General features: G+C 40.6%; 1 protein-coding gene across 3 annotated transcripts; it reads left to right on the top strand.

The window, feature by feature from the left end:
* Positions 1-8035: 8035 nt before the first annotated feature.
* On the top strand, positions 8036-13571 carry LOC108928297 (uncharacterized). Of its 3 annotated transcripts, none has more exons than XM_018742181.2 (6): positions 8036-8333; positions 8860-8964; positions 9562-9666; positions 10695-10787; positions 11827-11931; positions 12077-13571. In XM_018742181.2, the coding sequence occupies exons 1-6, from the start codon at positions 8331-8333 to the stop codon at positions 12827-12829; spliced, it is 1164 nt and encodes a 387-aa protein (XP_018597697.1). In that variant the 5' UTR covers positions 8036-8330; the 3' UTR covers positions 12830-13571. The 3 variants fall into 3 exon arrangements, with proteins under 3 accessions (XP_018597697.1, XP_018597698.1, XP_018597696.1); XM_018742182.2 differs by having other exon boundaries at positions 9559-9654; XM_018742180.2 differs by having other exon boundaries at positions 9559-9666.
* The last annotated feature ends 948 nt before the right edge of the window (positions 13572-14519 follow it).

Genomic DNA, 14519 nt, shown 5'->3' with positions numbered 1-14519 from the left:
ACAGACACAGCATTAAAATCAATAATCAAATCTCTATTTATTGGAACATAAGCCCAATTAAAATCCAGTTAAATATGGCCATTTAGTATTACTTTTAGCATGCTTTTTTCTACTTCGACTTTAGAAATTGTGTGACTAAATGTTATGTGCAACATATTTCTTTATAAATCACTCCTCTTTAAGGGAGCCAGAGGAGCTCATTTACGCCCAAAGCACAATAATGTCCCTCAATCACAACATCTGAGCCAGCATCCAACATAAACAGGGACCACAACTAGGAAACGGATTGCCTAAGGGCAGCTCTGTCCCCCTGGACATGACGTACACAGAGTAACTCTTGGTCACCAACCACCCTCAAAGACCATTAGGTGCAAAAATTTCTTTAATGATCCTTTCTATGAAGTCAAAGGGACCTGTCCGCACACGACTGACTTTCAACAAGGGCCAGCTGGACCCTCTCAAAAGCTGCTCATCTTCATCTTATCATCACAGACTGTGTTTGGCAGGGCTCTTTGGATACCAGAGGTGAGGGAAATTCCTCCATTTTGCTCCATTTTCCACTGGAAATTCTAAACAGATTTAATAAGGGGAAAACCTATAAAGTACAATAAGAGTTTATTGTTCAGTGGAAATTATTTTTGAGCCATTAATTAGAGTAAGCTTTTGGACAGATATCCTGTCCAGGGTTTACCTTCCCTTTCACCCTGTGCTTCAGGGATAGGCTCTGGACCACTGTGACCCTGCACTGAACAAGGGGTTAATGATAATGGATGGGTGAAGAATAAGCAGAGCAGGGTACAGGGTGGAGGACTGATTTTAAAATAAATTAGAACAGTCAGGGTAGGTGTGTCTTCAATGCCCAGATGCTCTGTGGTTTGGAAGATCTGCTACATAGCCACACAATTACATGAAGTTAGGAGGTAGCAGTGAAGAGCTCAGCTGACGAGGGGTTGACCAGGGTGTTTGAGAGCACCTGCAAAGGTGTATTGCCGTGCCAGGTGAGTGTGGTGCTGTACATTTCCTCATTCTCAAAAGGCACAGTGTTCCACGTGTATGTCAAGTTGGGTGGAAAACGACTACCTGGGAACATGGCCTCTGCTGCAAGAAGGTCTGCTAGTTTCAACCATCCACCGCACTGTGACCATGTGACCCCTAGGTGCTGGCACTATTGCAGTTCCTGCTGCTCTGCCACACCCATCCCCCAAACAAACTATCAGGAGACAGGGCCCCTCACTCCATGCTGTAGTCACACCTCATAGCCTGACAGTCAAAGAACTAACACCCTGCCCCAGAGGATTATGAGAATGGGCCTTGAGGAAGGGAGTGCGTCTAATGAAAGTGGCCTTACTGTAACAGGCTATGCCTGGAGTGCGTGTTGAGTGGGGGACCAGGTGGCAGACGAGATTACCCCACTGAGGGGTCAGTCCCAGGCGGGTGCCTATCTCACTTGCCTAATCATTCAGTGCTGTGTTACACTGTGACGCTACTTAAGTCAGTGGTGAACAGAGCAGTGAATGTAACAGGACTGGTTCCATGATAAAATGTAACAACTAAAATGCTTTGAGATCTGCCAACATTGCTCTTCGATTGCTCTGTATTAAACCTCATCAAGCCTGGGCCATCTGTTTTTTTCAAGCGTTGCTTCTGAGAAGAAGGGAGATCAATGTGTAACTATAAAAAGGCTGGACAAATCAGTCTAAGCTGTCTGTGGAGTTTTATTTTAAGCAGTTATTATAGCCAATTTACAGGTTTTGGACATATCTTTGCCTTACACTTGTTTTTCTATTAAATATTCTATCTCCCTTGATTTGAAAATTGGGAAATCGCCATGTCTGAGGTAGGATCTGACAAACTTAGTGCAATTTGTTCTGCATGGTACTGCATAATTATTTATCTTTCACTTACGAACCTGTCACGCCCTCATCTAGTGGCCAATCAATGACACCTGTGGCCTCCCCAGGAAGCATCTCAACGCGGAACCTCCCACGAGAAACCACAGCGCCTTTCTCTTATGCTTAATTTTCATATTTTCTGGGTCTGTTTCTTGTACTGTCTCTGGCTCATGAGTATTGTTACCTCCCCTAACGGACGTTTGCCTATTGCCCGACCTTTGCCTGAACTCAGACCCTCCTTAACTCCAGCCCTGCAAATAAAATCTAAGAATCCGCATTTGTGCCTGCCCCTCATTCTGGACCCCGCCACGACAGAACCATGCTTCCATGTTCAGTGTGGGTCAGCCTATTTACCAAAGAAGTGCTTCTCACATTTCTTTCTGGAAAGTCATGTATGGCTCAGGAGGACCTGGACCAGGGGTTCATTTATCCAGATGGGGGGCAAGTAGAAGGGGTTGTCTGTGCATTAGGGCTCCGGTGCATTCAGAAAGTATCCAGACCCCTTCACTGGTTTCACTTTTTTATTGTGCAGCCTTATGCTAAAATTGTTTAAAGTCATTTTTTTCCCTCATCAATCTACACTCAATATCCCATAATGATAAAGTGAAAGCAGAATTTTAGACATTTTTGCAAAGTTATTAAAAAAAAAAACTTCAATATCACATTGATGTAACTATTTAGGCCCTTTGCTATGACACATGAAATTTAGCTCAGGTGCATTCCATTTCTAATGATTATCTTTGAGATGTTTCCACACCTTGTTTGGAGTCCACCTGTGGTAAACTCAACTGATTGGACATGATTTGGAAAGGCACACATCTGTCTACATAAGTTCTCAAAGCTGACAATGTGTATCAGAGCAAAATCCAAAATCCAGGACATAAGGTCGAAGGAATTGCCTGCAGAAATTAGAAACAGAATTGTATTGCGGCACAGATTTAGGGAAGACTATGATTTTTTTTTTTTTTTTTTTTTACAGCATTGAATGTTCCCAAGAGCACGGTGGCCTCCATGATTGTTAAATGGAAGAAATCTGGAATAACCACAACTCTTCCTAGAGCTGGCTGTTTGGCAAAACTGAGCAATCAGTGAAGAAAAGCCATTGGTAAGAGCGGTAACCAAGAACTCAATCATCACTCTGACTGAGCACCAGATATCATGTGCGGAGATGGGAGAAACTTACAGGAGTACAACCATCACTGCAATACTCTACTGACCTGGACTTTATGGCAGAATTTCCAGATGGAACCCTGTCCTCAGTGAAAGATATATGAAAGACCACTTGGAGGCACCTAAAGGATTCTGACTGTGAGCAACAAGATTCTTTAATCTGATTAAATCAAGATTGAACATTTTAGGCTCAATTCAAAGTGTCATGTCTGGAGGGAACCAGGCACCACTCATCACCTGTGCAATACCATCCCAATGGTGAAGCATGGTAGTGGTGGCATCATGCTGCGAGGCTGTTTTTCAGCGGCAGGAACTGAGAAATTAATCGGGGTCGAGGAAAAGCTGAATGGAGCAAAGTGCAAAGATATCCTTAATTAAAACCTGCTCCAGAGTGCTCTGGACCTCATACTGGGATGAAGATTTACCTTCCAACAGGACAATGACCCTATAGCATAAAGCAAAGACAACACGGGGCGGCTTAGGGACCACTCTGTGAACGAACACTTGAACCCAACTGAACATCTCTAGAGAGACCTGACAATAGCTGTCCATCAACAGACTCCATCCAGTCGGACAAAGCTTGAAAAGAATTGCAAAAAACTTCCCAAATCCATGTGTGCACAAAGACTCGAGCCTGTAATCACTGACAAAGGCGCTTCAACTAAGAACTGAATGCTGATGCTTATGTTGATACGATATTTCAGTCTTTTATTTTTAAAAAAATTAGCAAAAAATGTCTAATCCTGTTCTTTGCTTTGTAATGATGAAAAATGTATTTAAATGATTTTAATACAGGGCTACAACTTGAAAAAAGTGAAGGGGTCTGAATGCACTGTAACTGTGCCCACTTCTGACACCTGGAGTATCATGATTTTTCTGACTGCAAGTGCATCCTGAGGTGTGCTGCTGTTGGTTTATGGAGCTTATCTGTCATTTCACAGCAGAGGTTATTTGTAAACTAATCATGGTTAATGGCGTCTTTTTCTGGTTGACACCTTGTACCTCTGAAACGTACTGAACATTATGGAGACCTCAAAAATGGATCTTGAAAGCTTACAGATGAATATGTGTGTTGCTATAGCATGTAAAGGCTATTTGGATTAACTTCTGCGATAGAGAGTTCAACAGAGATGGGCTACCAAACATCTGGTGACATGTGGCTCTGTAGATGTTCGCTCTTGGAAACAAAAATCACCTTATGTCATTTTGTCTGTTTTCTGAGAGAAGCAAAAAGTCCAAGGTACAAAAACAGTTCCCCTCCAAAGAGTTAAACTTCAACATATTAGTTTCATAAAAAATAACTTAGAGCACTACCTACTTCTGGGTAAGCTACTGAACACTTCTATTGAATTAGACTATAACCTGCGAGTAGAGTTTTCAGTGTTATTTCTACTAGTCTGCTGCTCGAAGAACAATGTATTCAACATAAATACAACATATACAGCATTTCAGGCATTATAAAAAGCACTGCAACGAGTCAGCATCAAAGCATCTACATGTGACCCCTTAGCTCAAGTTGATAACTGCTCTGGAATCCACAATACACACCTGGAGGTTAAGTTTGATTCCTGACTTGTTCTACTTCTATGATCTGGCCCCCGCAATGGAGCTCACCCCTATTTTAAACATCACCATGGACACTGGGGCCTTTAAGTACTCCTGAGACTTTGAACAAACTGTGCTGGTACTTTTGATTTCCAGTCAGCAGACAGACTGCAGATTTGAGGAGGATGAATGGAGCAACTGAGCCATCAAGTGGGGCTGCTGTGCATAACAGCATATTTCAGAACTACCTTCCCAGTTACTACTGCTGGAACTCCCGGACTAGTATCTCACCCTGAGTACTATTTTGAATTTTTCCACACTGTCAGTAAATGGTCCTTAGCCACATTAATTGTAAATACTAATTCTACATCTTGTCCCCTGTACCAGGAAATCGTCAATTAACAATAAAAACAGGGCTCCTTTGATAACTGCTGCTCCACAGCTTTCCCTGAACCGCTGGGATGTGGTTCCCGCAGGGGTTTGGTGTGGTGGAGGATCACTTGGATGGTAGGTAGTTGTCAGTGTTCCTCTTGCCCTCAGGGGAGTTTTTTTACCTGATGCCACTGATGCAGCCACAATCTATCAGGATGGATAAAGAATTGGGTCCTGGTCAACCTGCGCTGACTGTCCTGCTCTGCCTTTTCCCACAGCCTTTATTTTCTGGGTACTGAGGGAATGTACCATAGGTGTGCAGAAAGGCAACAGTCCCTGGTGCTGCTGGGCTCAGTTCAGTGTTGCTCTTCTCAGTGCTGAGATTGTCCTTCCTTGCTCCACATCATATCTGAGACAGAGTGGGGCACCAACATTTGGATTCTGGAAGTGGCTTAGTGGGTCATTGAATGTCAACAAATACCTGTTTGTAAAGCCAGCCACTGCTTCACAGTCAATAAAAGTTTAATAATACATCTTAATCCCTCAGTTAATTCACTGGTTAGGTTCTGTAAAATAAACTCAGATAAAGTTATAATGAATTAAAAATTTTCTGGAAAACTTCTTATTTATTTTTGACTGCAGCTCATAAACACAGGATCTCAATGTTCCTCTATCCTAGAAACAGTAGACATTAGACAGTACACTATAGATGGGATTCCTATCTATTTTAACATATTTTATTAACATGAAGCCTATTTTAAAATGGCAACCTCCTATTTCCTATTTCAGTTTGTAGCTAAAAATCAAAATAATAGCTATGTGCCTTTGCTTTGTAGTTTCTATTAAAATGTCACATAAGTGTAATAATAAAAATTCCAAAACATGAAATCGGTCCTGCACAGTTCCGAGAGGCCCCTCCCCGCACACCCATCTCCATTCTAGTTTCTATTCTGAGCTTAACTTCTAAGTTTCAGTTCCGTTTCTGTTCTGCATGCATTTTGTTGCCATCCATTGGTAACAAACGGATACACAGGCTATTTTCCCTCCACAACAGAGAAATTTCAGAAAACAGAAAAGTGAAGAAAATATAGTGAAAAATAAGTAAATAAAGTGAGAAATGTTCTTATCTTCAAAAATTAGTAAATCAACTCTCTGTGACATGAGTTGTCAGTATATTCCATCTGGGGTGCAGAAGAAAGTGCAAGAAAATGAAGTCAAACACTAGAGACACAGAGTATACTTTTTAGTATAATTGTTTTAGTCTTACTTTGTTTTTATACAAGATTTCCTCCAATTTTGTACAGGTAGATGTTTCAGTAGTTTTTTGTGTGTTTTTACTCTAAATAAATAACATTTGTTTATTGCCTTATAGGCCCCTTGACTTGAGTTTCTCAGGTTTGTTTTTTATCTTGTCAATAAAAGCACAGTATTTGAAAGCCCTGCTGTCTGGAGCTTTGTCCTGGGGCTGCAGGTGGCATCGTGGTTATAGCTGATGTCTTGTACTTGAAATAGCCCTTTTTGAATACCTCCTCCTGGTGAAGTACTTTTGAGCAAGGTCCTTTTCCTAAATTGTGCCAGTAAATATTACCCTGCTATATAAGATGGGTAAAACTTTCTTAGTCGTGTCAGAAAAGAATCAACAAAAAAGCAATGCTCACGTGAACACATCCACCCCATAATGCGTCATGCAGACATTAATTCCATTCCAGTGGAACAAGAGAATTTACAGAAACTCAAAACTTAAAATATCATGAGACATACTTGGCAACAAATGAGCAGCACATCAACTGTCACATATGTAACAAACTACTTGTCAGCTCTGCTATTGTTGCCAAGACATTTGAGAATCTGTGTGAAACCTGAGTCCCTGAGTCTGAGTCCCACACATAGGAGAGTTTCAAAACAATATCTCCATTCATTAGATGCAGGTTACCTTAAAGCACCTGTGATCAATAAGACCTCAGTAGGAGGGTTTACCTTTAGTTATAGAGCACCTAAAGTGTGGAATAGTCTACTAGTTACTGTCAGAAATGCCCCATCTGTTTCTGTTTTCAAATCCCAACTAAACACTTACATGTTCACTGAGGCATTCCACCTCGAAATGTAATTCCACCTGCCTTGGTTGTCCTTTATCACCTTTATAAAAATGCATATTAAATCTACTTAAGTAACAAATTACTAACTGTTCTTTCTTCTTGTTGAGCACGGTCTTGCTACATAAGACTTGAAGAGGCTGATCGGTGGTGACAGACGAATCCCATGCTGACTGAGAATGAGGACCAACTGCCATGATGAACGAGATGTTCCGTGCTGAGCTGTGGATTCAAGATACCATATAGCAACAATATCGTTATTACTTGTTAAGTGGCTTAGAATTGTTACTTTCTAGAATGCCCAGGAGGGGAGGGCAACCACTAGCCCTTGGACCCCCAGAGGTTTTTTCTACCTCAACCTTCAGTTGGGAGTTTTTGTTCCTTTTGCCGGTGGCCAGTAGGCATACTTATAGCTCTATAAAAGTACTTTATTATGGAAGCCATTAGTCGACTGTCTTCTTGTTCGTATCTGTTTTTCTTGCCTTATGCCTGTATTAAAGCGCTCTGTGTCACTACGTGAGAAGAGCGCTCTAAAAAAATAAATTGAACTGAATTGAATTGAATCAGTGTTCGAATATTTTAAATAAAAAAATAACATATCTGATTCTGAGTAAGCTTTCAGATTTGATTCATAGCCAGCCCAAGCTAGTATTGCGTCATTTTTCTCTTGTCTCATTAACAGGAAATGAAAACGTAAAGAAGTCATCATGCCCACAGCAATCTCACACAAGGTTCCACAAGGTATTTTCCTCCTTCTTCAGCCTTGTGCCCTGTGTTGCTGTCTAAGGCGTGCTCTGGCACACGCGGTTGTTGACAATGGAATGGAATGAAATAGAATGTGTCAATGAAATTTGAGAATTATTAGAACTGCATCTGGTGAAATAGTTGAATGATGGGTCACATTTCTGTGTATAAATACAGTGCATATGTAGGAAGTACAAGTAGAGAACATACATAGGACAGTACAGTACTTGTGTTTTTGGAGCATACAGTACCAGTCAAAAGATTGAGTACACTTGCTGGAGTCTAGGTTTATTCATAATTGACATTTTATGACAGACAAGTTTCTGTAAATATTCAAAAATTAAAACAAATTAGAAGACACAAAACAAAAGATTGTAATGATTGTAAGTGTTTTAGAAAACTGGGAACTGTGTAAATCTTGGATTCCTTAAGTAGGTGTACTCAAACTTTTGACTGGTACTGTTCTTACAAGGAGCTTGAAAGCGTTAGAGGGATACTTTGAAACTAAATCCTGATGGTGAGTAAATGTTATTCAGTTGCTGCAAGATAAGATACATAAATACATAGGAAAATTCAGATCTCAGTGCATATTGGGTAATTAATGAAAGGTAAATTTTTCCAGTTTATATTTTTACCACTGAACTTTTAATCATTCAACAATAAATTTAATTTTCGTAATTCAATTATTAAGAAAGAAGGCTTCTATTTTACATAATACCTTTAATCTTCTTAAATCTGGTAATATTTTATAGGTTTGTCACAAGCAGGAAAAAGATTTGAGCTGTTTCTGTGTCATTAGAAAAATTCTGGCGTAACTATTATTTGATGTACTTGTTTTTCCAAGAATTGTTGGAAGAATATTATCAGCTCAAAAATTTTTGTACCTGAAAAACTTTTTTTCGATGAAAAACGTGAAAAACTATATTTTTTAGAATTTTTCTTATTTCACCAGAATGCCATCATTAATTTTATTATCATGTTACAGAATCAGTCCATAAGAACTCACCAATTCCTATAAATAATTGCTGCATTTATTCTACCAGGATGCCATTGATTACGATGCGGCACTTGACCCTGAGCTTGGTCTCAGCGGGCAGCCGAACAGTGATCTGTGCATGGACCAAACGGAGGGTCGGGTGTACATCGGGGTAAACTGTTCTTCCTTCTCGTTCTTTATATTTATTGCGTTTGCACATGCATTCACATTACATTATTTTTCTCCCAGCACAGCTAGTTTGGTGAGTGTAAATGTGGCTGGACTCATGAAAAATGCTTTTCTAAGATGACAAAAGTCAAAGTGTGAAATAAACTGTATTTAAGGATCAATCACTGAGCTTTGTCTATTGGCTGTTGCGATAAACATATAACTCCCTCACACATGTCTCCCCCATCAAAACTACTCTGGTGTTATTGATAGGTAACCTGCGTGGCTGGATTTATGAAGAAAGGCCTTTCTAAACCATCAAACATCTAGATTTGAAATATGTTGTTTTTAAGGATGGATCATTGAGCTCGTTGTTTGTATGTTGGGATAAACACAGAGATGCACCTTTCTAACCCCGTATATGAGCTGTACTATCTATGACTGGAGGGATGAACACAACAAAGAGTCAAATTTGTGTTGGAAACTCTTCTGACTATTCACAGTGAACCAAAGTGGTCATGTCTCCTGAAGAACATGGCACAGAATCAGTCTGTAAGAGCTCACCGATACCTCTAAATAATTGTTTTATTTATTCCAGCAGGATGCCATTGATTATGATGAGGCACCTGACCCTGAGCTCAGCCTCAGTGGGCAGCCGGGCGGTGATCTGGGTACGGACCAGACGGGCGATCAGGTGTGCATCTGGGTAAACTGTTTTCCCATGTTGTGGTTTTTGTTTATTACATTTCTACATGCATTTGAATAACTTTATTTTCAGGTTTTATGCTGTGGAACAGGCATAAAAGGCAAAAATGGGAGGAACTTTTTTATGATGTCGTTGTTACTTTTTAAGGTTTTTTCTTTAGCTAAGTGTTAGTAACTTCAGTGAGTTTATGGAGTGGCCAACAAAGCAAATTCAGCACATGCTGTGCAGAAATCAGCCCCAGAGGAACCATTACTTTTTCCCACCACAACTAGTTTGGTGCTAGTAGCGGACAATCTGTGTGAATGCAGCTGGATTTAGGATGACATGCCTTTCGGAAATTACGAAACATGTAGATTAGGAATTTATTGTACTTAAGGAACAATCTTTGAACTAGTCTGTTGGAAATTGCGATAAGGACATCACTAGGCCTATTCAAACTCGCACTGCTAGGTACACGTACAGGAGCAGCTTTTACTCCACTGCTGTGAGAGTATACAACACTAACCAATGTGCCACCTTTAGTAACTAGAGTTGGACTGCTCCACCCAAGCACATTGGTAAATTACAACTGTCATTTTAAACATTCTCATTCTCATTCTCTCCTTCTGAGTTCTCTGGCTGTCTACTGGTATTACTGTTATTACTGTTACTCTTATTTATTGTTGTTGCTATTGCACTACTCACTGTCATTGTCATTGTTTTGTTTGTGCAGTATTTCTATTGTCTCTGTCTCTATCCATAGTCTGTGGAGAAGCATTCAAGAAAAATTTTATGATACTTGTAAATGGTACCTGTATCTATGACAATAAACTTGAAACTTAATTGCACCTCTCTAGCAATACGTACAGTGTTAGATACGCAAACCTTGGGAGGATGAACAGAACTAAATATCGCATATTGTGTTTTGAACTTCTCTTGCTGAACATTTAGAAGCCAAAGAGTCAAGTCTTTTGAAGAACATGTCAAACAATTGGTCCACAACATCTCACAGACACCAGTGAATAACTGTATCTTGTTTACTCCACCAGGATGCCATCGACTGTGATGCAGCACCTGACCCTAAAACCAGCTTCAAGGAACACTCTGAGAGTAACATGTACACCGGCCAAACCTTGGACCAGGTATTCATTGGGGTGACTTGCAACCTTGTCAGCGGTTTTATTTATTGCTTTAATACATTTGTTTAATACATTTAATATTTGTTTATTGCTTTAATACATGCAGTTACATTACATTCTTTGTAAGGTTTCATTAGACTTTATACACAACTGAAAGTGTTGTGAGCAGGCATACGCAGCAAGATTGGGGGAAGTTATCTACATGACCTTGGTTTTTGTTATTACATTTCTAAGTGTATTTGCATACTTTATTTGTATGTTTTGTGTTGCGGAACAGGCATGAAAGGCCAAAATTTGAGGAACTTTCTTGATTATGTCATCTGTTAGCAACTAGCTAATGAGTCCACATAGAGGCCAAAATATTTTTGTGGACTGTTACTTTTTAGGGGGACGCAGTGGCCCCTGTGTGGCTGGTACGGGGCTCAAACCCTGCTTGGGGTACCTTCCAATGGACTGATTCCCTGTCCAGGGTGTGTCCTCTCCCCCTTCAGCCTTGTACACTGCGTTGCCGGGTTAGGCTCTGGCTTGCTGCGACCCCACTTGGGACAAGCAGTTGTAGACATTTGTGAGAGACATTTAGCTAAATGTGGCTGGATTTGTTATTAAATGTAAAATCACAAAAAAATTCTAAATCTGAAACGTGTTCTATTTAGGCATTGATCTTTGAGCTGTGGGGGGTGCGGTGGCGTAGCGGGTTTGGTCGGGGCCTGCTCTCGGGTGGGTCTAGGGCTCGAGTTCCGCTCGGGGTGTCCTGTGATGGACTGGTGTCCTGTACGGGGTGTGCTCTGTCCCCTCCCCTCCATCCATCTGCTCTGCGCTGCCGGGTTAGGTCCTGGTTCCTCACGACCCTGGTTGGGAAAAGTGGCTTCAGACAATGAGTGTGTGTCTGTGTGTTTGTGTGTCTGTGTCTTTGAGCTAGTCTGTTGGATGTTGATATAAACACATAACTGCATGTCTCTAATCTTGCGTATGACTTTGACTGGAAGGATGAACACAACAAAGTATAGGTACTTATCAATAACTGTTTCACTTATTCCACCAGGATGTCTTTCATTGTGATGCAGCACCTGACCTTGAGACCACCCTGAATGGGCAGCTGGACAGAAATGTGTGCACAGACCTAACCGAGGATCAAGTGTGTCTTGGGGTAATTTGTACTTCCATCTTTTGCACATAATAAGTAATAACTTACTTGAAATTTTTTCAGATGAAAACTAAATTCTTGTATCTTATCCTTTCTATTTGATCATCCAACCATTATTTATCCTGAACACAATGTCTTCTTTCTTTAGGGTTACACTGCAGTCAAAACACCTGTAAAATACTCTTTCATTAAGGAGCAAGTGAGAAGGAAAATCCCATCGTTACGAGTGAAACTGAAAACTTGGAAGAAACCGAAAAAATGGAAGGAAATGCATTCAAACTTAAGAAGAAAAGTCAAATCACCCAGAAACAGGCCCAGACTCAAAACCCTGCATCTGAAGCCAGAAACCAGAAGTTGCAATGTTTCTATGTTACTTACAAAACCACCATTGAGCCTCCTTAATGTTGAAACTATTGCTGAAATTTATTTTGTTAAACCAAAGTATGTCAAAGTACATCAGCTACAATTTTTAGAGCAGTTATCAGTCTTTACCGATATTCCCGACAAGTTTTGCACCAATATATACAGCAAATCATTTACTGTTTTTGATATCATATCCAGACTTTCTAAAAAGGATTTATTGCAACTCAGTAAGGAAAGTATACATATTGGGAAAACAATGAATTCATGTGTCCCAAAATTTGATAATAATACAAGGCAATTTTTTTTAGATCTTATTGATGAAGTGAAAAAATCCGGTGAAGTGACAAAAGGCAGGATAAAGTTAGATAATCAACATGCATGGGTTTTTATAACAGATGGTAATCATAATATAAAATATTTTAATGCTCAAAGGCCTGATTCCAAACATTCTGAAGTGCTTCTTTGTGAAAAAATTAATGATTTTCTTGAAGATCAGTCTTTGGATCCCAGAAACTTAAAAATTTTTTGTATACTTTAAACAGTCCTTGCATTTATAAAACATCGGGGCAGTGCTGCATGGCCATTCTTTTGAAACAGTGCCAGAAGTGGAGAGAACATGGCATTAAATGTTTTATTGGATTCAGCAGGTTCTGGGGTTTCGATGGCCATGTACTGAGGTACCTAAAGAAACAGAACCTCAGGGACTGTATTCAATGGCTTAGCAAAAATCCTGAAGGAGTGTATGAGCAGTACAGAAAAATACACAGTGATGTGTGTGATATCACAGAGTTTGATATTATGAAACAGGTAACACATCTCACAGTGCCAGATTTCACACTGAAATCAGAGAAATTTATCAGTATCTTGAATAAATCCATAAATAGCTGCCATAGGGAAACTCCAGATAAACTTGAGAAAGGGGCCATTCGTGATAAATGTCAATATTTAAAAAATCGTATCAAGGGTCTCTTTAGTCAAAGAGGTAGTTCTGAGCACTTTGAAAAAGAGGCACAGATGATTTCTGAAGTTTTATCCGAGTCTTTTAAAACTGAGTTGATGTTTAACTTGAAGTCAGAGGTTTCTATCAAACAATCAGATTTTTATCTAACAGCATTTAGTCAAGAGTTCAAGAAATTGGTGGTTTCTGCTTTCGTATCACTGTTCGGACCAAAAACTGTTCAATTTGGATGGATAGATAATGGCTGGGAGGATTGGGAGATATTATGTGAAGCAGAAATTCGCTGAAACAGCTCTGAGCACATTGTGTAAATGCTTACTGACCAAACCGATTAAAAAGTTATATTTAAAAATAATACTTTGAAGTATGTGTGTCGCTGTCCTGCGATGGACTGGCAGCTCACCCAAGGTGTGTGTGTGCGCATCCCTTCCCGCTCAGACGTAACGCAGCACCCGCTCCGCTGCGGCTCCCCCCAGGAGCGCATTGGGGAAATTTGCCCACCCTCCTGGGGGCGGATTCATCTTTGTTCCAAGTAGGGAGTTGTTTCCGAGCCTCGCTCATTACGTGTATTTTTTGTGCTGGGAGGGAGGGTTTTCCAGAAAAGCAGAGCCGAAAATGTTCGTAATATAAGCTGAGCGCAGCCTCGTGCGCCTTGCCATTTCTTGCGATTTGCTTGTGAGGAAGAGGCCTTCTCACATTTATTTCCATTTTCCGGATTTTTTTTCTCCGCTGTCCACACTGTGTCAATATCAGCTGTCAAGTGGCGACAGTTTGCTCTCCACACTCTTCCTCTGCGACAGAACTGCCCTATACCCGCATTCGAGGCATCCCCTCGACAGCAAAAGGCAGCGGCCGATCAATCAAGTGCCCTGTCATTTTTGCGAGGTGTTTCGCGAGGAAGGAAGGGACTCGGATTTTTCTCCCGGTTTTTTTTTCCTCAGCTGTCCACACTTGTGTCAATATCAGCTGTCAAGTGGCAGACAGTTTGCTCTCCACACTCTTCCTCTGCGACAGAACTGCCCTATACCCGCATCGAGGCATCCACCTCGACAGCAAAAGGCAGCGGCCGATCATCAAGTGCCCTGTCATTTTTGCGAGGTGTTCGCGAGAAGGAAGGGACTCGGATTTTTTCTCCCGGTTTTTTTCCTCAGCTGTCTACTTTTGTGTTAATATCAGCTGTCAAGTGGCAGACAGTTTGCTGCCGGCGACGCTCTTCCGAAGAGTTTACATGTACTTTATTTATTCCTTTATTATCTGACGGCTTAGTTTC

The sequence above is a fragment of the Scleropages formosus genome, chromosome 15, assembly GCF_900964775.1.
Source record: "Scleropages formosus chromosome 15, fSclFor1.1, whole genome shotgun sequence".
NCBI lineage: Eukaryota > Metazoa > Chordata > Actinopteri > Osteoglossiformes > Osteoglossidae > Scleropages > Scleropages formosus.
This window is presented reverse-complemented; position numbering and strand designations above follow the sequence as displayed.